The sequence below is a fragment of the Petaurus breviceps genome, unplaced genomic scaffold (assembly GCF_028583685.1).
Source record: "Petaurus breviceps papuanus isolate PSGF00001 unplaced genomic scaffold, PetGlider_PUasm1.0 80, whole genome shotgun sequence".
NCBI classification, from domain to species: Eukaryota; Metazoa; Chordata; class Mammalia; order Diprotodontia; family Petauridae; genus Petaurus; species Petaurus breviceps.
Window position 1 is genome coordinate 12836782 of NW_027186540.1, and position 23528 is coordinate 12860309.

The window sequence follows — 23528 nt, forward strand, 5'->3', positions numbered from 1 at the left end:
CCTTGTCCAAGTTAACCCTTTGTTAACTAGTTTAGGCTTTTATTTTGTCATTTTCTCAACACTCCTGGGAGAAAGATGCTGTTATCATCCTCATTTTGTAGTTGAGGAAACTGGGGCTGATACAGGATAAATGACTTATGCAGAGTCACACAGATGGTGAGTGTCTGAGATCTGATTTGAAGTCAGGTCTTCCTGACTCTAAGCCTAACAGTCTATCCCCTGCACCATGGTACCTGCCTCAATGAATGGAAAATGAAGGAAGGATGAAGTTCACTCTAATAGGGCAGAGAGGAAGGGGGCACCTATCAGATTTAGATGAACAGTGTCAGTGCCAAATAACATTTCATCCAGAAATTGGAATGTGGTATCAAAATCAGGAATATGGCTTCTTCTGCCAGATCCCACAAGATGGTGGAGGCTTTTGGCTGCTTAGTGAGTTTTCAGAAGCTTTAACAAATCCCACTAAAGGAAAGAGATTGGCTTGAAGCTAAGACCACCAAGACCCTTGCCAGAGGACGGTGAGCCTCTAGAACCAATCTTGTCATGTGCTGCACAGGATTTTTCCAAATCAGTGTTCACAATTTCAAAGAAGGAGTGCAGGATTGCAGAACCAGGTCAAAAATGGGAGATAACAAATAGCTTTTATTTGTGTTCATCCCCCTTAATCAAGTACTTGGCCTGGAGTAGTTTCTTAATGGATGTTTACTGAATTAAATTGAATGATCTCAGAAAATAAGAAGCCTGAGGTGAGGCTGTGCACTGAAAGCACTCAAGGAAACATATAACAACCAGCTCTCCAGACGGAAAAAAAAAGTTGTTTCCATGACACACTTTTAAATTTAATCTGAATTATTAACATTTTTCCATCACCTTCCTAAATCCAGACAATCAGTAGAAAATAAATCAAACCCTAATTTATAGCATTGCTGATTTATGAGGTATAAATACTCATACTGTGTATGAGCTGGCTCTAGCATAGCTCCTAGACATTTACCTGGTCCAGGCTTGCAAGTGGCCTGCTCCTGCTCACTTATCACCCACAGTGTGACTTGAAGACACTTGGCTATATTTATTGGTTTGAAGAACTGAAATAAAAATCTTAAAGGCATATTTATAAATCTTGTCTTTTCCCTTGTCTCCAGCAAGAGTGACATGCATTATAAATTCCTCTGTTATATATGTATTTGTTTGATATGCTACAAAATCACTTTTGTTTCTTCCAGAATTCACATGTATCCTTTCTTATAAATAACAATGAAGAAGGGTCTTCATACCTTTATCTCTAGTATAAACTAAGCTAAGAATTTCTCTAGTTAATAATAATAGGCTAGGCTTTTTTTTTTTTTTAACGTATCACACTATGATTTTTTTTTAAATAAATAAAGACATGTTCAAATTGAGAATGGCATGGATTGAGGAATTCATCAAGTGTCCAGTGAATATGATATTGGATACACACACTTTTACATTTCAGTGAATGTTACACATGTTATTTATCTCTCCGGCTCTATAGTAAAATAGTTACCATAGCAGATGATCATTATAAGTTAGTATCTTCCCTGCTATGTCTTTAATCACTCAAACACAGCTTGAAGGAATGAAGACATTGGTATGTAATCAAAGTACAGTTTGCATTTCAAACAAAGGCCATGACATTCCAATAATGTTTATTTTAAGGAAGAAAATGGGAAAACACCCCATCTGATTTCCAAAAATTGGCATCTGGCAACAGGTCTATTGTTATCCGGTTCATTTATTCATTGTATGCAGTAAATGTTGATATGTTTAGTGTTGTGTATGGAATACCAAAAGAAATATATCATATGTGTATGTATGTATATATATATATATATCACTCAAAAATGTAGTTGGCCAAGAGCATCCTTTTAGGATACTAATAAGGTAACAATATTAACTGTTATACTAACAAGTGAAATATTTGACAAAGTGATTAACAGTGAAAAAGTATGGAAAAGACAGTATGTTAAGAAAGAAAAGAATGTGGGTGCACTAGCAGCAGAATGGTCTAAAAAGAAATTTATCAATATTTTCTTCCTATTAGAATATAAATATATTACAAAAAGGGATTCCATTCCTTGTGCCCTCAAAACCTAGCCCAATATCATTTGTAGAGAAATTATGTTAATCCCTTAATATTAAAATTGTTAACCACTTAATATTAATTTTATTATTTATATTATAATTTATATAATTAATAATTATGGTTATTAATTAATCAGTTAATATTAAATTTAATTAAATATTTTATTTTACTTCATTACTTAAAGAGATTCATTCATCCTCCTAAAGTTCTTAACGTGGAGTTTCTTCAAGTTATCACTCTGCCAGGAAGAAGGGTCAAAACAAAATAGGTTTCAACTTTTATAACAAAACTTATAAAAGAAATGCCTACTACCTTTTCATAAGGAACAATTTATTAACTAGGGTTGTATTAGGACTGAATTCCAGTTCCTGTTTATTTTTTGCATTTAACCATTAAAGTTTGGACCCAGTATCTGGAAAATTCATCAAATAATCTGCATTGAAATGTGATTGACTTTCTTATTGGTTCTTTTTGTTTAGAATATTATTTGAATTGAAGCTTATATTTTGAAATTTTATTTATTTGGCTTTGGCATATATAAAATGTTAGTAATAAATTTTTGTTCTATAATCTCCGGGTTCTTTTTCTTAATGGTAAAATATTTCAAATGTAAACATTTTACACAAAGCAGCTTTGCCAGCATTTCTGTAAAGTATACTTCTTATCTAAATCAGAAATAAAAGAAAGTTATAATATGAGTACATCAAAATTCAACATGAATTTCAGAGGAATATTAAGAACAGCGTTCAAAGAACAAAGATAAAATTGGGAATAGGTATTTTGAAAGTGTATTTATAAGGGAGAATTTATTGTAAGAAGCTAAATTTCAGAGAGGGATATTTAACTTTTAGTAACACTCCTTTTGAGTAGCATACTTTCCTTTGAGAGCATGTCTTCAGCCTGTATTTTTTCCATTTCCTCTTTGTATTTATGAAAGGAAATTACCTTTTAAAAACTCTTTACATGGACTCTTTCCCCTAACCTCTATAGCAGTTTTGAAGAATTTTAATTGAAAAACCTTCAGATGGCACCAAAGTAGAAGCATATAGGAAAAACTGGAAAAGTAAAGTATTTTAGATTTTGTGTGGTGACTGTGAGTCATGGAACACAATGGTGTCCAAAGAAGTATGACTAGAAATTAACCAAAGAGCAATGAAGAGGGACATGGTAGATATGAAAAGACTACAATACATTTTTTAAAGTAATTATGAAAGAGAACAGAGCAAAGTATCAACCAAGAAATACACATGCAAAACGGAGATGGGATAGTCATGTGGTATGAAGAAAGGATCATCTATGAACAGTTTGTGTCCTCCATTGATGTCCTTGAGATGTAAAAATAACCAAGGAAACTTTTTGAGTGAGCTCCTTGTGGTGAACTCTTAGGGGAAGTCACAGACAAGAATCTTGGTATGATTCAGCAAAAATCTGGTGTTACTCATATCTTTGGAAGGAGTACACCCATTGGTAACATCCCAGATCTTCACCAATTCAATAGACCATTTGAGTATCTGAGTTTAATGGGAAGAGTCCTGGATTTTAAGGGATAGGGCTTCTGACATCAACTCTGATACTTCTTCAGTACTAAGTGGTTTGAAGGGACTGATTCCAACTGATGATCAACTCACCAACTCCATTTATTTTAAAAGATGTGCACAGATAATCTAAGCATGAGCAAGTAACAGTGGGTGAAAGAGTGGTGTAATTGAACAGAAATAGTGTCAAAATGCTAATGCTCAGATGAACTGAGGTTACAGAGGGAAGCTAAGGGGGGGATTGTGTGTGTGTGTGTGTGTGTGTATGTGTTTAAACTAGACGGAGGAAAGTGAATCATATTCATTTCTGGAGATAAATGAGATACAACAAATAAGAAAAAACAGAACTTCTCAATTTCTATTTTGCTTCTGTTTCTTCAGCTAGGAAAAAAGGATAGAACGAAAATGTCTAACGGGGAGTTCAAAACCAAAATAAGTAAGAAGACAGTAATGAGATCACTGAGATACCCTTCACTAATTTAAATTAGCTGACCTAGATGATTTACCATCTTTACGAATTGGGCTAGTAGATGCAATTGCTAAGGCATGATCAGTGCTATTTGAAAGGTCATGGAAAATCAGAGAGGCACCTCAGGATTAAGGAAAGGCAAATGTGGAGAGAGAAGGGAGAGAGGGAGTGAGGGAGTGAGGAAGTGAGGAGGAGGGAGGGAGAATAGAGATGACTAATTCTAGGCAAGTGAACTTAGCTTCAATTACTAGGAATATTCTAGAATGAATTGTTAAAGAGATGGTTAGTGATTAACTAGCAAAAGAAGAGGTGATTTTAAAGAGTACACATGACTTCATCAAGGATTGATCATGCCAGACTTTTTTTTTTTTTGATAGAATTACTAAACTTGAAGATCAGGGAAATGTTTAGATAGTTTGCCTAGATTTTAGGAAAGCATTTCATAAGGCCTCTCAAACTAATCTTGTGGAAAAGATGGAGAGATGTGAACTAGGTGAAAATGCAGTTAGATAGATTAAGACCTAGTTAAATGACCAGCCTCAAAGAGTAGTAGCAGTTGCTTCAAATAGCAGTTCTCTCATGGTATATACTAGCAATCTGTTCTTGGCCCCTCTTATTAACATTTTTTGATCATAACAGATAAAAATACAGAAAGCATCCTTTTAAAATTTGCAGAAGACATAAAACCGAGGATAGAATTTCAAAATATCTTTATTTTTGGAGGGGGGAGGGAAGGGCAATTGGGGTTAGGTGACTTGCCCAAGGTCACATGGTTAGTAAGTGTTAAGTATCTGAGGCTGAATTTGAACTTAGGTCCTCCTAACTCTGGCACTGGTGCTCTACCTAGCTGACCCAATTCCAAAATATCTTGACCTGCTGAATCTTAATTTGATTAAATTCAGTAGTGATATATATATACATATATATATATATACATACACTCACACACACACACATACATATATATAGTCACATATTTGCATTCCACAAATCAATTTCATTTGTACAGGATAATCAGCATCATAATAACTAACATTTATATAGCACTTTACTTTGTCCTAGACACTGTGCTAAACACTTTATAGATATTATTTCATCTGATACTAACAAATCTGTAAATATCCCCATTTTACAGATGAGGAAGCTGAGGTAAATAGCATTTTAAGTGACTTACCAAGTGTCACATAGCTAGTAAGTGTCTGGGTAGCATTCATTCAAATCATAGCTGGATTTGAGCACAGTTCCTTTTGACTCTAGGCCTACCACTTTATCTACTGCCCTACCAATGGCCTGTAATTTCAGTATGAATAAGTAGTGCAAAGTTAATTCAGTCTTGGATTGTATTAAGAGAGATGTGATGGCCAGCAATAAGGAGTCTATAGTCCCTCTTTAGGCTGCCCTATGGAAATTACTATTTAAGAACTATATTGGTAAACTAGAAAGCATCCAGAGAAAGGAAAATAAGATTATAAAAGATCTTGAATCCATGCAATCTACGAAATGATTGAAGGAGGTGAAGGCATGGAATCTGTCTTCAAGTTTTTGAAAGGTTATTATATAGGAGAGAGGTTAGATTGTGAGGCCAATTAGCCTTGATGTCAGGAAAAACTTCATAACAATTAAAACTATCTCAAAGGCCTACCCTAGGAGGTAGAAGAATTCCCCTAGTTGGAAATCTTCAAGCAGAGGCTGGATCTCACTTTGGGGATATTCTATAGTAGAAATTAATTTTGCTTTTGGATTAAAGGAGAAAGCCACTGATCACTTTCTGTGATTCTGCAATTAACTTACTCAAATCTTAGTTTATTTATCTATAAAATGTAGATAATAATACTTGAACAACTACCTCATAGGGATATTATAAACAATGTACTTTGCAAAGCCTAAAAAAGTTTATTACTGTCACCAACATTACTATCATCTAAAAATAACAAGATTTTTGTTATCAGTTATTATTATTATTTCACTATATCTGTGATGACATAGAGCTGCCTACCTCCTTTTATCACTGCTCTACTCTCATATGGTGGAAACAAATAGGCTGTAATATGTTACCTTTTAAAAATTAAGGGTTTTTTAATTTTCTCACCCTTCCCCATGCTCCCCACCAATGAAAAAGACAAAAAGAAAAAAAAAATCCATTAACCAAAACAAATGAAAAAAATTCCCACATTGGCCATGTCGAAAAATGTGGGTTATGCTCTACGTATCTAGTCCGTTGATAAGTACTTCAGTGTCAGGAGTTGCATAGCATTCTTCATGTGGTCTGTTGTGTCATGGTTGATCATCATGTTGATCAGAGTTCTCACATCTGTCTTAGATGCTCCTTTATTTTTAAATTTTTTTTTTACAGTTTTGCTATTGTACAAATTATTTAGCTGGTTCTGCTCATTCTCCCTTCCCCTGCCCCTGTAGTATATTTCCAATGATGGTCCTATATGGAAAAAGTGGAATAAGATAGATTTTCAAGGAAATATATTATTGTTATCATTATTATCATGAAAACTTTTTATTTATTAGCCTGTATCCAAAACTCTAGCCCATGTCAATATCATATTATATTCAAGAGATAATGTGTATATATCTATATCTATATATGTGTGTCTCATATTTGTGACCTAGAAAGATATGTGAATGATCTGCAAACAGAAAGTCTGAGTAAAAATTAGGCTACTTTGGAATCTGCCTTTCATTATTATGTATCGATAACAGATTTGGACACAGCCAGATAATAAAGTTCTGTCAGTTAACAAATCAATAATTCATGAGAAATTAATTTATTTGACTGTATCTACTAGTAAATATCATTCATATATATACACACAGACATACATATATGTGTGTGTGAATATAATAGCATAATTGACCTTTGTATGTGTGTGTGTGTCTTCTTTTCTTTAGCCAGTACTAGACTGAGTCAGGGGAAAAAATGTGCTACAAAAGGGGGTTGTAAAAGGGATTTTTTTGCACTTATGATTTTTTCTCTAATAATAATCGTTTTTTTCTTTTATTTATCTGAAAAAATTGTCATGTAACTTCTAAATTCTTCTTGCTTTCCTTTTCTTTTCTAGATAGTGGCATTGTGCTAAAAGTAATCACAATTTACAACCAGGAAACAGAATCAATGGAAGAAGTAATTCTAGAAGAACTACAAGTATTCAAAGTATGTATGGGTGGCAGCAATTATTTTTAATCCACAAATAATTAAACAGACTATTATATTACTAGAAATCTAGTCATAAAATCAATTTTTTTCTAGATTATGTATTTTGAGTTCCAAAAGAACTTGAAGTTGAAAAAGTATTAAAAATCCAGATATGATATTTTTTTCTTTTAATTTTCTGTTCAAATAAGGAGGGCAGTGTTTTCCCAATAACAATATATTTTAACATATTCTATAATAACAAAAAATACCCATTTCCTAAGCCATCAGGAAATTAGTTCCAGTATTTTCTTGTTATAATTTGTACAAAATAGTATCAATTTGGGCAAGCATTTTGGAAATAAATATTTTAACTAAAACAAAAAAACTTGACAAATACTAAATGTAACATATATTAGTTTCCCTTAGAATATCTTTATCATCTGTTCATTCTACCTCTACCTCTCATCTCTTCACTTCCTTTTCTCCTACAGAATGCTACCACAGGATTCTCTCTGACTGCTACCTCTCAGGATGCTCAGTGCTTTTGAAGTATTTTTGCTCACCATTAAAGAAAATGTTACCTGAGTAGAGACACTTGATAGTAGAAATGCATGAAAATAGAAGATGGCTCAAAAGTCTTAATGCAGTTTTAGGCTATTAAAGTTTATTTGAAGCTAGGTTTAAAAAAAAGCTATTAAAGCTTCAAACTCTCAGACTTATAGGCCATCCTCTAATTTCATTGATATAGAACAATATATTTTCTTTTTCCTTTCTATTTATTATAAAATTCTGTTTCCTTTCTAATTCCATTCTAAAAATGTCTATTTTCTTTACCGTAGAAAAGACATTTTATAAGGAAATGAGCTGGTATATATAAATAGCTAGGCCTTAATATCTGTATTTATTATTTTTTAAACCTTGTCTCAAAATGCCTTTTCCTTTAAAATATTTGCAGACGAAAATTTGAATTCTAGTGAGGCAACACCTTTTCTAACTTCTTTCTGTAGACAGACAATATTATTTGTGGAGGGTAGGCAAATATAGACTGGCAGATTTATGGTTAACCATTTGGAAATATTTCCTATATTATTCATTCATCTATGAAAATATGAATGTGGTACAGTAGGTTGAAAATCATTGCCTGAATGAGTGAAGGCTAAAGCCAAATAGAAGATAGTGTGGTACCATGGAAACAGTACTCCCTCTGGAGTCAGGTTCAAATTTTGTCCACAGTGCTACCTGTATAAATCTTGAGCAATTCATTTAACCTACCTTTGCCTCAGTTTAAGTGTGAATTGAGAGGATTGGAGTAGATTACCTCCAAGATCCCATCCAGCTCTAGATTTCTAACCAGTCACGCTGGTTAAATTATCTACTGCTTTGTTTAACAAAGCTTACATTTATATAGTGCATCGAGGGGAAAAAAGTTAATCACTGTTCTTTCCTTTAAACTTATTTAAAAGGTACTTATATATTTTAAAACTGATCATCTTTTCCCTTTCAGGTTCCAGTTCCTATTATTTCCATGGAAATTTCTTCAAAAAGAGTAAGTCTTTTTCACTGTGGTTTAATTACCATGAAATGATCTATGACATAATGGATTGATATCAAATGTACATGTGTGTCATAATATAATCCCTTTCCAATGGAACAACTTACAGGTTCATTTTATTAAAAAAGACATACAATTTAACTTTTAATAGATTTCTTTGTCTGTTATGCCCAGCAGAGGAATCTCTTCACTGGGAGTTCTCTAGATTAATGAAATTACAGGTCAGTGCAAGATAAAGAAGAAAGGACAATGGAAGTCAGCTTGCTGTCTACAATCTTTGCATTGCTTTGTTCCCTTGAGATCCTTAAATAACATTTGTAATTTTCTTAGATCATAACAGAATCCTGTCTAGACATAGGCTGATAAAAGGATCATTTATTGCATTTTCATCTACTTCTCTGATTCTTAATAGTTTTTATTCCACTATTTTTAAGTCTATGGAACCATTTTATAACTTTGTGAAATGAAATGTTGCCATCCTTCATGTTTTGCTGATATAAGCACAATGTCTCTTCCTTTTCTGTTTAGAATTAGGAGGTCAATATCCATTTCCAATTAAAAGGCTTAGGAGAGGAGAGGGAGTGCAGTATGATTAGTGGTTGGAAACTAGTCCAGTGGAAATCTATGCCTAGTCAGGAATATTTAGACGTGGGTCTGTATGTTGTAGGTTAGTGGAAAATTGTTCATTTTTGTCATTGGAAGTCCTTACCCTTGATTTCTACAGCAACAGTTGTACATTGGATCTGAATCTGCAGTGGCCCAAATCCGATTCCATCAGTGTGATATGTATGGTACGGCTTGTGCTGATTGCTGCCTTGCAAGAGACCCATACTGTGCATGGGACGGTATATCCTGTTCCCGTTATTACCCAACAGGAACACATGCAAAAAGGTAAAAATGGTGGCTTCTCAATTACATATTTTGAGATATACTATAATCATTTGATATGTAGAACTTTTCTTCTCTAGAGAAATGGTTAGTAAAGGCTTGTCTTCTGAAGTGAAATGGAATTAAAATCAATCAATTTAAGGGAAGATCAATGAGCTCTAGAACTACATAGACCAAAAAAGCATTGATTTTCTTTAGTTCGCCTTTCAATATGTTAACTTATGCACTTTGAAATATTGTCATTGAACTGTTGAACCCCTAAGATATGCTAAAATATATCTATATATACACATACATACATATATATGCACACATATAGACATATATGTATATATGTATGTGTATATGTGTGTATGTGTGTGTGTGTGTGTGTGTGTGTGTGGTCACTGGAGCACTAGATTTGGAGTTAGAGAGTCTGGATTTTAATTCCATTTCTGTCACTTATTGCTTATGTGATTTGGGATAAGTTACATCTCTTCCCTAGGTCTCATTTTGTTATATGTTAAAATTGAGAGGATGGACTAAATCTTATAACCTTAATGGTCTTCTGTTGGTCTTTTATTTTATTTTGCTTTCTGGCGGGGGAAGGGTAGGGCAGTTGGGGTTGTGATTTGCCCAAGGTCACACAGCTAGTTTTTGTGTTAAGCATCTGAGGCCGGATTTGAATTCAGGTCCTCCTGACTCCAGGGCCGGTGCTCTATTCACTGTGCCACCTAGCCGCCCCATTCTGTTGGTTTTTTAACATAGTAAACACAAAAGACATGAAAAAATCTATACCCATGTATGCATGTGTATATGATGTGTATGTATGTGTGTCTATAAAAAGATTAAAGATATAGACATATATGTATATACATATGTTATGTGTCTATATAGAAAAATTAAATAGGCTATACATATATAGTCTAGATCTTTCATTGAATCTTTATCTCTCTATATTATATATATGTATATATGTATTTATAATTTCTAGATCTGTAATTTCTTGATGTGGTAAACTCTTGATATAGAAACTGTATCCATTGATGCCAATCTCTAATTTAGAATCTTATAGACCTTCTTGGCCTCTGATGTTTCATATGTTAGATGAAGCACTTGTAACTAGAGCTTACCAACTCTAAAACAACCCCTTTTATTCACTATACTCTGTGGTCTTTCATGAACTATTTCACCCACTTTATTAATCGTATTCTTATTTTCCTATTTCTATAGAAAATCATTAAATTATTTTAAAATTTTCATAGAAAAAAGATAATCAAGATTTGAGTAAAAAGGACACGTGTGGGGGTGACTAGGTGGTGCAGTGAATAGATCACAGGCCCTGAAGTCAGGAGGACTTGAGTTCAAATCTGGCCTCAGACATTTGACACACTAGCCATGTGACCTTGGGCAAGTCACTTAACCCCAACTGCCCTGCCCTACCCCCTCCAAAAAATCAAAAAACAACAACAACAACAAAAACGAAAAAGGACATGTGTGTCCCCAGGGAATATGTAATACAAAAGACTTTGTAAGTGAAAAAAGAGAGGCAGTATGGTATTATGGGGAGGCAACTAGAAATGAAGAGAGCACTGGCCTGGAGTCAGGAAACTCTGAATTCAAATTTGGTCTCAAATACATACTAGCTGTGTGACCCTGGGCAAGTCACACAATCCCTATTTATTTCTCTTCCTCGTTAAAATGTTGATACTCTGGAGAAGGAAATGGGAAACCCTTTTAGTCTCTTTGCCAAGAAAACCCCATGGATAACGTCCACAGAGTCATGTAGAGTTGGTTCCAATTGAACAACAGCAACAACGACACTATATAGTTGACGTACTACTAGCTTCTTGAAGTCAAGAACACTAGGTTTTCTTTCAGATTTCCTTACTAAAAATTGCTTGATCCTGGGAGTAACACATCTTCTCAGTGTCTCCTGCAACTTTCTAGGACTTTACTAAGTCATGAAAAAATTGGGATATACATACACAATGGGAGAACTCCAGGTTGATGAAATCAGAACTTCTTCTCTTAAGTAATAAAAATGTGAAAAGATCAGCTACTTAATATATGGTCCTACCATAAGAAATGAATGACCGTAGTCTTCTGAGTTGCATTCACATATTAAAATCACAAAATGGGTTTACAAGGTTTGCCTTATTGGAAGAATATGTTTTTCCTATTTTAAAAAGGATATGGAAAGCAATAATGATCATTAATTTTATATAGATAAATAACTACATATGTCTATAGATAGAGCTAGATAATTATATATGTATGTATATAGATTCATTATGTATAAGTTCATGAACTCTCAGTACCATATCACTGTGTTAAAAAAGATAGTATTCATTTCCATTCCATTCCCACCCCTAACCTTTCCATTTGCTATTTACTCCCATCTTCTTGTAGCAGTAGAAGCTGGAGATTCTCAAACTAAGTCAGTCCTAATTGCATCCAGAAGAAATTAATTCTTTAATTTATGAGATGACATTGGGAAGGCAAGGGAACGAGTAAAATTGAAAAGCCTTTTAGATAAGACACAAAGTGAATGTTATGCACAAGCAGGAAAGTAAATGATTTTTTTAAGGGGGGGGGGCAATCCTTAAAGATTCCAGTAGGACATTTTATATTTGGGGGAAAATATCAAGATAAATCCCTACTGAGAACACATGAAACCAATTTATGGATGATTTCTCTTAAAGATAGTGCTACGTACCTGGCGATAGCAGCAGTCTGCCTGCCGATTTAATTCTATGCTTTATCTATGAAAATAATAAAACAATATTAAAATAATAGATAGCTATAGTTATGTGTTCATAGAATACATATGAATGTATGTATTTCTTCCTAAGCCAACCACTTCCTACATTACTCATCACCTGAAACAGGCATTTTGTCAATGAATAAATAAAACAGGCCATATAAGAAATTATGAGCATTCTGTATATAAGCAGACACATATAAGTGTATTTTTAGAAAATTGGTGTCAAGGAACTTAGCATCATATTGGAATTTCCAGTACTTAATAGATTTGTAACCAAGAGCAAGCCACTGTCACACATCTAGTAAGTGCTGGAGGTTCAGATAGCAGATGAGACCTTTCTGATTCCAGGTCATGTAACCTTTCTCATTGCTGAGTGAGCAATATGCTGAATGAGTAAAGAAGTCTGACATTTATTATTTAAACCTTCACAGAATAGCTTCATGTGGAAAGGTGCTACAAAACAATTTAATCAAATGTGCTGTGTTTGCGAAAGTTTTCAAAATTTACCGTTTACCTGGAAATCAATAGCACTAAGTGGCCTATACAGAAATTCCAACTGAAACAGATGTATCCACTTTTTCCACCCTGCCTTAGATCAACTGCTGCTTGTCTTAGAAATCCATGCCTGGAAGGCACAAAAAGTGTTTAGATAAACATGAAATGGGGAAATGGCAAGCTGCTACACATAAAGGATTCAGAGATTTAAGAGAAAAAAAAATAAATTCTAAAATAAATCCTTGCATTTGCCCCATGTCCTCTGTGCCAGCTGCTTCTAATCTGTTTCATTTGAAAGTGAATATTTTAACTCCTAGGCAAATGCATGACCTATGTAATTAATGAAACGTGTGACTTAATTCAGTACACGTGAAAGACAGAGAGAAATCCCTTCCCTACCCCCACTCGAACTCCAAGGACTACAATTCTGCATATGTCATTGCCATTTTGTAAAAGAAGAAGAATTCCTAAGTTACTTCAACAGGAATATATTTGAACTCTGGGGTTTCTCAAGAAACCAAGGTATTTATTTAATTACTATGTAGTTTTGTGACTTTTTTAAAAAAAGAAAATGATTCATTTTGTAGATAAAATGACCAAAAAGAAGATAAAGCAAAGGTACAAAGTGAGAAGCAGTGGGTCATAGGTTCATTGTTTTTGTTTCTCCTTTTTACTAAATAGTTATTAATATCTTTTTTTTTCCTTTGCCTGCATTTCTTCTGTAGCCCTCTTCTCACTCCCTCCCTGAAAGTCATGCCATATAACAAAGTGGTGTTGTTTTTTTTAAGAGAAAGAGAAAATAAGTAAAACCAACAAATGTATTAAGACATCTGACAATGTGTAATATTACATAATGTTTGACCCCCTAACTCTGCAAATTCAGATGGATGTTAAGATCATAGATCAAGAACCAGAAGGAACTTCAAAGATCATCTGTTCCCTTATTTTATGGACAAAGAATCTGATGCTAAAAATAGTAAAATGACTTGCCCATGCTCAGATAGGTAGTAATTAGAAGTAGGAAAGTGAACATAGGCCCTCTAGTTGTAGGGCCAGACAGTGCTTTGTTCACTCTGCAACACTACCTCCCTTCCCCCAAGTGATCTAAATATATCATCACAGCTTGATTGTAGGATAGTGGTATGTAGTGTATACTTTTATTATACACACACACACACACACACACAGAGGAGTGTATATTGTAGTATATTAATGTAGTATGCTTATTAAAATTGTGGATAATAATTATTTGCTTTGATGGAATAGTTAGTTTGAATAACTGATTAGTTCAAGGAAATAGTTTTTGGCATATGGTCCATCATACAAGAAAGTACAGAAAAGGACTGAGAAAAAAGGAACAAAGAGGCCAGTGAAGATTTGCTTAGAGAAAGTTAAGTGGGTAGGATGAAGAATATGAGGGAATGTGGGAAGTGAAGGGATGTGGGTGAAAGTCTTACTCATTAACTTTACCTATTTTAGTTCCATAAAGTACTAATGGAGATGTGTCAAATGGCTTCAGTTTTTGTGAGCCATCACCTACCCCTAGAGGGGTCTTTGTGGATAAGTTCCAATACATGAAGGGAAAATTGTTTGCTTTTATAACAGATCATTTTTACTAAAGACCTGGCTAGAAGCAGAAATTGAAAACTTGTTATTAAAATAAATAGTTCTCTGTTCTCAGAGTGAAAATGACCCAACAGGGGAAAATTAATATATAACAAAAATCACTACATTCTTTCAAAATATAGCAAAATTTCTCTTTTCTGGTTTTTATATTTTATTTATCCTTAACCCTTTTTGATAATGTTTCTAAATGTGAATATGTTTAAAATTTAACTAATCCCCAATTCAAAGTATTATTTAAAATAGTTGTAATGAATTATTATTTATGAAATCACATAATGCATCACAACTCTATGAGAGATATCTTTATTTTAATCTCCCCAATAATATTAAAACAAAATGTGTGTTTATTATTCATTTTTGTCCTCATTATACATTTTTAGAGTTGTCAATTCCTTGACCATAATTTGTTCCCCCTTCTCCAATTCTTGCTTCATACTTTTTTTTCAGGGATCTGTAATTTGATTGCAATGGACCCTCTCTCCCACAATACATATTTTCAATTTTGCAAATCCTCTATAACTTAATTCCTGATCTCTCCCATTTGCTATGGCTGAAATAGTCATCACCCTACATGTCTCCTGGTGATGAGTCTCTCCAAATTTTATCAGACATTGAGTCCATCAGAAGGCCTCTACTCAAAGCCTTTTTCACTTGGTAGAACTTGCCAGAATCTATGTTTGAATACCAAAGCCTTTGAAAACCGAATCGTTTCCACAGCACAATGAAGCTTCAAAGTTACACATTACAAGAGGCCCTTGTCTCTTGTCATAACAAATTTTACACACCACCATCCCCTGTAATGTTAATTTCTTTGACTTTGTCATTTCTTTCACTACTTTTTTCAGGAGGACTATGTCTTAATACTACTTAAACAACAATTAGTGGAGGGAAAAATACTGAGTTAGAACTGCCTCATAATGCTTTTTATTTGTTTGATTATATCTTAGTTCTAGAACACTTTTATAATATCTATGGACATGAAATAATATGAAAGGGGTAGAATTTGTCTTTTTCTTTAAGTTCTAAGTCTTTAGGCCGCTAGAATATGACTTTTCCATTCTTTCTTGTACCAAGATTCCAACTGAGAGTTTATTATAAGCTTAGTATTTTGGTGAAAATTTTCCTTAGGTAGCAGTTGAGAAGTGAGGCCATCCAGCAATCATATGTAAACATATATAAATACCTATCTTGCCTAGCTTTACATAGGCACATTCATGCATCTATTGACTGAAATAAGATTTGATCCCATCCTTGAAGAATAATTTGTCCTAGATTTTATTTAATTCTCACGATTTCCCAATTATGGTACATAGTTTTCATTCAATTCAGCAGCATGTTTTGTCTACCTGCTATGTGCAAAGAAAGTCCTGTGTAGAATTCATAATAAACAAGAATGCAAACCTGGACCTAAGGTTACATTGAAAAGGAGACATAAAATTTATACACATATTTCAAAATGAACCTAGTTTTCAAAGACATTATCATAGTTGCTCATCAGTATTTTTAATTATAGAATTTTAAATTTATAGTATCCTCCAACATAACTAGTTTATTTTAATGACTGTCTTCCTGCATCTTTCTTTGTTGAAATATTTGCACTTACTTTACAGAAGCAAATTTTAATTCTTTGTGTACTACAGTATTGTGACTCCTTAGCTTACAATATCTGGAAAAAAAATAGTCTGAACCTCAAATTCTGTAAAGGATCTGTGATCCAATCTGAGCACTTCCTTTAATGATACAGATTGTAACTCACCTATACCTGCCAATCTCATATGATCTTTGTTCATGCTTTCCCTTAAGGAATTACCAGAAAAATAATTGTTGTTATAATTATGGTCATTTCTTTCAAGGAGATGCTCAGGTTGATTAGGCTCATTCATTTCTCATTATTTCAGAAAGGCAACCTAGAGCTGTTCCTCCCATTAAATTCTGGGCCCCACTCAGAATTATTCTGCTGCCTCTCTCAAATCTATTTGGATGGGCAACATTCAATTATAAGATGTTAAACCCTTCATAAATCTTAATACCACATATAAATTTGAGGTTTATCGTAATTATTGTTTGAGAAATAGGTAATCTTCATCTATTTGATATTTTAAAGTTAGGCTATACTCTTTTAAAGAATTAAGGTTGGGGCGGCTAGGTGGTGCAGTGAGTAAAGCGCCGGCCCCAGAGTCAGGAGAACCCAAGTTCAGTTCAGGCCTCAGACACTTAACACCCACACAAAAAATACTAGCAGTGTAACCTTGGGCAAGTTACTTAACCCCAACTGCCCTCCAAAAGGCAAAAAACAACAAAAAAAAATTAAGGTTAAGTCTCACTAGAAGGGAAATGGAAAGGTGGGTGTGAATAAGCTAAAACACATTTTTTAATAAAAATTGTGTAGTAAACAATAAAGGATAGAATCAGAGATGGGTAGGAACAAAAAAAAGGAGATGGATTTGTCATTTAGAAAGAGCAGTAAATAACCAATATACAGTCTGCATGCTCTATTGATATTCATACTTAATATTCAGTATATAGAAGTTCCCCAGCACATTGTAGAGGATCTGTCATATGATATGGACAAGAACAGAGTAAGGAGAGTTGCCACCTGTGCTGATGGAGCGAGAACCTATATAAATGAGATTACAGATTCATCAAAGTATAAAAGTTGAATAGGGAATCTTTTCCCCTTCTGCATTTTTATTCTATCTATGTCATTGTCTGTGAAAATTTTTAATTTAATAGTTTTTTATATAAATGATTATTTGACAAGAGGTATGATATTTCAAAAAGGTACATCTTGACCAGACCTTTGAGTCCTTTACTCCCAATGTAGAAACTCCTTCCATAAATACTGAATAGCAACAAATTTGTTACTTTTCTTAGAGAGCTGACTAGGGCACTAAAAGGTTGAGTCTTACTCAGAGCCATATAACTAAATTGTGATCAATAGGTCTTAATCCCATTTTCTTACTCCAGGGATGTCCCCCTAACCATTACACACTTCTTATCATTTCAGAAGGGTATTTATGAAAGAAAATATTGTTTAATATATATTTTTTAAAATTACCTTCTAATACAACTTTTATATTATTTCAGTCTATATAATATGTCTGTGATAAAATCTGAAAATAAGAATTCTAAATAAAGGTATATAATTAATGATAAAATAAGAAGTTAATATTAATATTGTTCTTCCTTAATCTTATTTATGCTGATTTATCTTGATAGAGAACAAAATGTTCAGATAAAAATACAATATTTGAAGAAATGTACTTAAATATGTTTTTGTTTCAAATAAATATGATTCTTCTACTCCCACCATCCCAACCCACAAATATCTATTATCACCCTGTGTTGATTTCAAACCAAAAGGCCTTTCAAATAGCTGTTTGCATAATACTATTTTGACAAAGGGCAGTAGTTTTTACAACTTTTGCTTTGGGATTCACATTGAATCCTATGGGGCTGTATAAAATATGTTTTTTTCTATGGTTCTTAGTCCCTAAAGAATATAATTTTTCCCTTTAGTAACATTTGACAGAAATGAAGAAAAGAACATAACTGAGATTTTCTCCTTGTTTAGTATGACTGATCAATTTTTCAGGAGCAAAATTCTCCATGAACTTGTTATGCAGGTGGTTGTTTTTTAACTCTGGAAAATTGAAAACTGTATATCTTCTAAGCACTGCATTTTTCCCCCTAGACGTTTCCGAAGACAAGATGTTCGGCATGGAAATGCAGCTCAGCAGTGTTTTGGACAGCAGTTTGTTGGTAATCGAAACATAAATTGCTACCAGTTGCTTTGAGCATACTTTACAGATAACTATAGCAAAAAGCATTAAACATCTAATATGAAGGACCATAGTTATCTTTGCAGTCGACCTTCATAAGAGTAATGCTTACTGAAACATTATGTTTCTTTGAAGGGTGAAGAGAGACTTTAAATAGAAATTATTTTTAAATGAAAAAAAAATTCTTTTTTACTTGAAAGCATTAACAACTTACAACAGGATTCTCTAGATATTTCAAACCAATATATCACCCTGCCCTTAATATAAATGACTTGTTGACTCCAGAACTATTTATGTCTGACATTTATATGGCACGTTAAAATTTGCAAAGCATTTATATGCATTGTGGCATCTGTTCTTTGTAACAACATAGGTATTATTAATCCCATTTTTATAGATGAGGAAAAGGAGGCTCATAGAGGTTCTAACTTATCTAGAGTCAGACAAGAAATGTCAGAAGCAGTATTTTAAGCCACACCTCCCTGACTCTAAACAGAATATTCTTTCCACTACACCACATTTTCAGTATACCCAGACACTTCCTCATTCCACTTTCTTTTCTACCTGTCAAGAACTGCCTTGTTCCCTGATCCCTCATTCCTCTGCTATGACCAAGTTTACCTACTTTCTTTCATCTATGAAACGTGGCCTACCAATACTTTGATACCAATTCCAGTACTAGAAATGTGAGTCATAAAGTGTCCTTGCTTCACAAAGTTCTAGGTTTGACATTAGACCATGTTTTTGCTGCTTATTCTGCGTATCAATTGCTCCAACTTCTTCCTAGAAGGTTAACTCTGGTTGCCTAAAAGCCTAGTCCTAAGGCCTTGGTTCCTTTTCACCTGAGATTTTTATACTTAATTATTTGAATTGACAAAACTTGCTTCATTATCTGTAGAGACGTGCTGTGTTTGTTTATCCCCACCTTAGCTAACTTCCTGACTGTGACCACTGACCCTATGGAAACTTTCCATCCCCTCTAATATCCAGTCAAATTCCCATTCCTGACTGTCTCTAAACATCTCGATGCCTTTTCTTCTCATGTCTTGGCAAAACATTTATTTTAAAAAACCTGCTTAATGGACCTAGATCTAAATGAGTAAATCCTGAGAAGCTGTCCAACTTTGATCTTGAAATAACATTATTTGCCCTTAAAAGACAAGAGCTTCTTAGTTTGTGACAGAGATAAATCAGGGAGAGGAAAAAAAAGAAAGAGAAAGAGAAGCTAAATACTAACTCCAAAATTTCCTTTACAGGAGAAGTGTTAGATAAGACTGAGGAACGTTTGGCCTATGGTATAGAATATAACAGCACTTTGCTGGAATGTACTCCACGATCACTGCAAGCAAAAGTCATCTGGTTTGTACAGAAAGCACGTGAAACAAGAAAGGAAGAGGTAATTCCTCATTTAATTCTATATGTTTATTAAAAGTGTCTAAAAAATTATTTTTACTTGAAAGCATTAACAACTCAAAACAGGATTCTCTAGATATTTCAAACCAATATGTCACTCCACCTAGATATTTACTGATCTGAATTGACGTCGCCTTAAACCTTTTATTTTTTAAATCATCATTTTCAATAGTTATCAGTCCTCACATTCAAGTTCATTTAACTTGGTTGCTGGAAACAGAAAGTTAATCTACAAAGGGGTGGGCCTGCCACACTTAAGGAACTAGAGGAACTAGTGTGGCCTGGAAGCCACAGGTCCCCATGTCTGTCCTAGAAGAATCATCAGTCCTTCTGAATGAATTTGATGTTAGCATGTCACATTAGTTTTCCAAAATTGTAATGCTAATTTCTCACTAAAGTTCATCTCTGATATCTCATCGTGGCATAGCTATTACCCTACATTCTCAAAGGCTATTCTAAAAAAGGACAAGTTTTGCAAGTCCTGCCAAGTGAGAAAGCCTAAATCAAGGGAAGTATGAAAATTAGTCATAAATCTCTGAAATTCAAAGATCTGTCTAGTTAAGTATGAAGAAATTCAACATAAGATTGATCAATATTGGGATTTTTTCAGCAATCATGATCTAAAAACCAACCAATCAGCCAGCTTTTGTTAAGCACTTACTAAGTACCAGTGATACAAAAAGAAACATGAAACAGTCTAAGACTTCAAGGAGCTTACATTCTAACAAAAGATTATGTGTAAATAGGCAAACATAGGTGGCAGTATTTCTTGGTTACAGGAAATAATCATGATGATAAAGTCATCAATTGTGATTAGATAAACGAAAGTTCTGGTAAAAGAATAGTATTTTACTTAGCATCACTGCTATGTTCAGTCAGATAATTTTAAATGAATACCATTTCTTCAGTCAGGCTGTTGACTCTCATTTCATAATTTTCTTTTATTGTTCTCATTTCTCTTCCCAATTTTTCCTCCACTTCTCTTATCTGCTTCTTAAGGTCCTCTATGGCCTGTAACCAGCTCGTATTTTCCTTTGAAGCTTTCGGTGCAGGAGTTCTGACTTCACTGTCTTCCTCCTGTTCCTTTTGCTCCTTTTCATCCCCAAAATAGGAGTGTAATGTTGGAATCTTTTGTCTTCTTTGTTTCCTTTGTCTGGTCATGTCGCCCCTCAGTCACTTGACCCCTGGGCTTTTTGGCACAGTAGGACTCTGCCACCAGACAGGGGAGCTTTCGTCCCAAATGCTAGGGTTTTCTCAGTTGCTGGAGGTATTAGATGGGTACCCTCTCTGAGGTCTCCACTTGCTCTGGAAAGCTGGGCACATACCCCAGGACCTCCACCCTAGACTGCAATCCAGATCCAAGCAGGTTAAAGCAAGAGGGATTACCCCTCAGACTGGTGCTTGGTCCCCCTACACTCTGCAGGCCACGAGCTGAAGCTGCCATGTCGCACTGGCTGGCTGTGCTGGTGCCTCAGCAGCTTCTTGCCCCGGGGGCAAAAGCCATGCACTCCCACTTACTGGTCCCAAAGTCCAGACTGCACTGACCTCTTACTTTGTCCTTCACATCTGTGTGTTGATAAATCTGGAAAAAGGCCACAGCTGTTGCTAATCTGGAGTCCCTCAGGCCATGGCTGGTCAGGCCCACCCTGGGGCTAAAGCCTCTGTGTGGGGCTGGGCTAGGCTCTCAGAGCGCTGAGCTGGATTCCTGCTGTCCTGCTGGGCTGTCCTCAGTGGGAGGTTAGCTTCTCTGTGTCATTTTGTGGGTTCTGCAGCTCCAAAGTGTGTTTAGAGTCCCCTTTTTACATGGATTGGGGAAGGTGGAAGCAGGAGCTGCGGGGAGGTCCTGCTTCTATGCTGCCATTTTGGCTCCCCCCCCTTTTGGTCTCATGAATACCATTTTGTAAACAAAATGATTTGTCAATGAGGTAAATTATTTTTCTAAGAAAAAGATTAACACTATCATCATTATCAAAAGGAATTTATTAAATGCCCGATTGGATGGTTTTAGAATACGGGTCATTACCTGTGAACCACAAAGACACAGTCCCTGCCCTGTAGCAGTCCACTGGTTAAACCAGGGGATGGTAAGGATATAGAAAATAATAATAATAATAATAATAATAATAATAATAATAGTTGGCATTTATTTAATACTTCAGCATTTGTAGAACACTTTGCCTCATTTATTTCATGTAATACTTCGAACAATCCTTTGAGGAAAGTGTGTTTTTGACTGATGAGGAAATGGATATTTAGAGAGGTTAAATGACTTGCCTATGATCACATTGGAAGAAAATTCCTGAGGTGACATTCATATTTGACTTTCTGCTTATGACAAGTTAAGGACTATTGCCACTATACAATACTGCTTCTGTAGACATAGAGAAAGTAGAAAGAAAAAGCACACTAATTTAGTGGATAAAAATATATTGTTGAAGTACATATATATGTGTGTGTGTATATACATATACATATATGTCATGGACAAGTGTCTTCTAAAGCTAGAAAGCAGAAATGGACAAATAATTAGGGAGATACAAGATTTCTTTCTTTATCAGGGAGCAAAACCCATGCATCTTCAATTTTTCATTTCTCTGTTGTCTGCAGAAATGAGACATTCTTAGGTTTCCTCAGTTCTGTAAGTCTTTACTTGATCACTCTACTCTTATTTTAGTTCTGTCTTCATGATTCCATTCCCTATATCACCTAATATAGTCCCACAAAACAAATCAAGACATCAGTTATGTCTAAGGATGCATGTCTCACTTTGAAATCTCCTCTCAGGCAAGATGTTTGCAATATATTTTAAAGATGGTCTTTTGAAGCTGCTATTAGTCATTGTTTTCATTAGTTCCAAGATCTTTTCAAATTGGTTTTTCTCATGTTGTTGTTGTTGTCATAATTTAAATTCTTTTCCTGGTCATGCTTCTTTCACTTTGCGTCAGTTCATCCAAGTTTTTCGTGCTTCTCTGAATCAGTCATATTATTCATTTTTATGGTACAAGAATGCTTCATCACACACATATTTTATAATTTGTTCAGCCTTTCCCCTACTTAGTGAATATGTATCTTTTTTCTAGTTCCTTTATATTTCAAAAAATTCTGCTATCGATATTCTTGCACACATGGGTCCTTTGCATCTAACCTTAATCTCCTTTGTATATATGCCAAATAGTAATAATGCAAGATCATAGGGTATTTACAGATAAACATCATAGTATAGTTCCAAATTGTTTTTCAGAATGGTGGAACCAATGTACATATCCACCAACAATACATTAGTACGCTTGTTCTAGAACTCTTCCAGCAATTGTTAACTTCCTTTCTGGTCCCTTTGCCCATCTGATGAGTATGAAAAGGAACTTTGGAATATTTTAAATTTTTATTTTTCTAATTTTTATTGATTTGAAGTATTTTTTATACAACAGTGTACCTTAAATAAATAATAGAGAAATCAGAGAAAGAAGGAACATTGAAGTAAAAATATTAAATAATATGTCACCAAGAGGCTATAGAAACATCTTCAAACTAGACTTTTACTATGCAAAACAATTAAAATCACATGATTATATTAATAGATATATAAAAATTTTTGAAAAATGTTAAAAAACATCAAAACCATAGAATTAAGTGGATCTTTTCTTAATAATATAAATAAAGAACAATTATCTATAAATTAGAATCATTAAAGGATGATTTTTCAATGAAATTTCCAATGAAAATAAAGTAAGGATGTCCATTTTCGCCATTATTCTTTAACATAATTTTAGAAT

General features: G+C 34.2%; 1 protein-coding gene across 1 annotated transcript in view; it reads left to right on the forward strand.

Moving 5' to 3' along the window:
* Nucleotides 1–23528, forward strand: part of LOC138175973 (semaphorin-3E-like) — a 347995-nt gene that overhangs the window by 304002 nt on the left and 20465 nt on the right. The window contains exons 10-15 of the mRNA XM_069106587.1: nt 469–614; nt 7180–7271; nt 8758–8799; nt 9530–9696; nt 18255–18322; nt 19599–19738. Of these exons, the coding sequence (XP_068962688.1) occupies nt 469–614; nt 7180–7271; nt 8758–8799; nt 9530–9696; nt 18255–18322; nt 19599–19738 (655 nt within the window). The remainder of the gene's footprint in view (nt 1–468; nt 615–7179; nt 7272–8757; nt 8800–9529; nt 9697–18254; nt 18323–19598; nt 19739–23528) is intronic.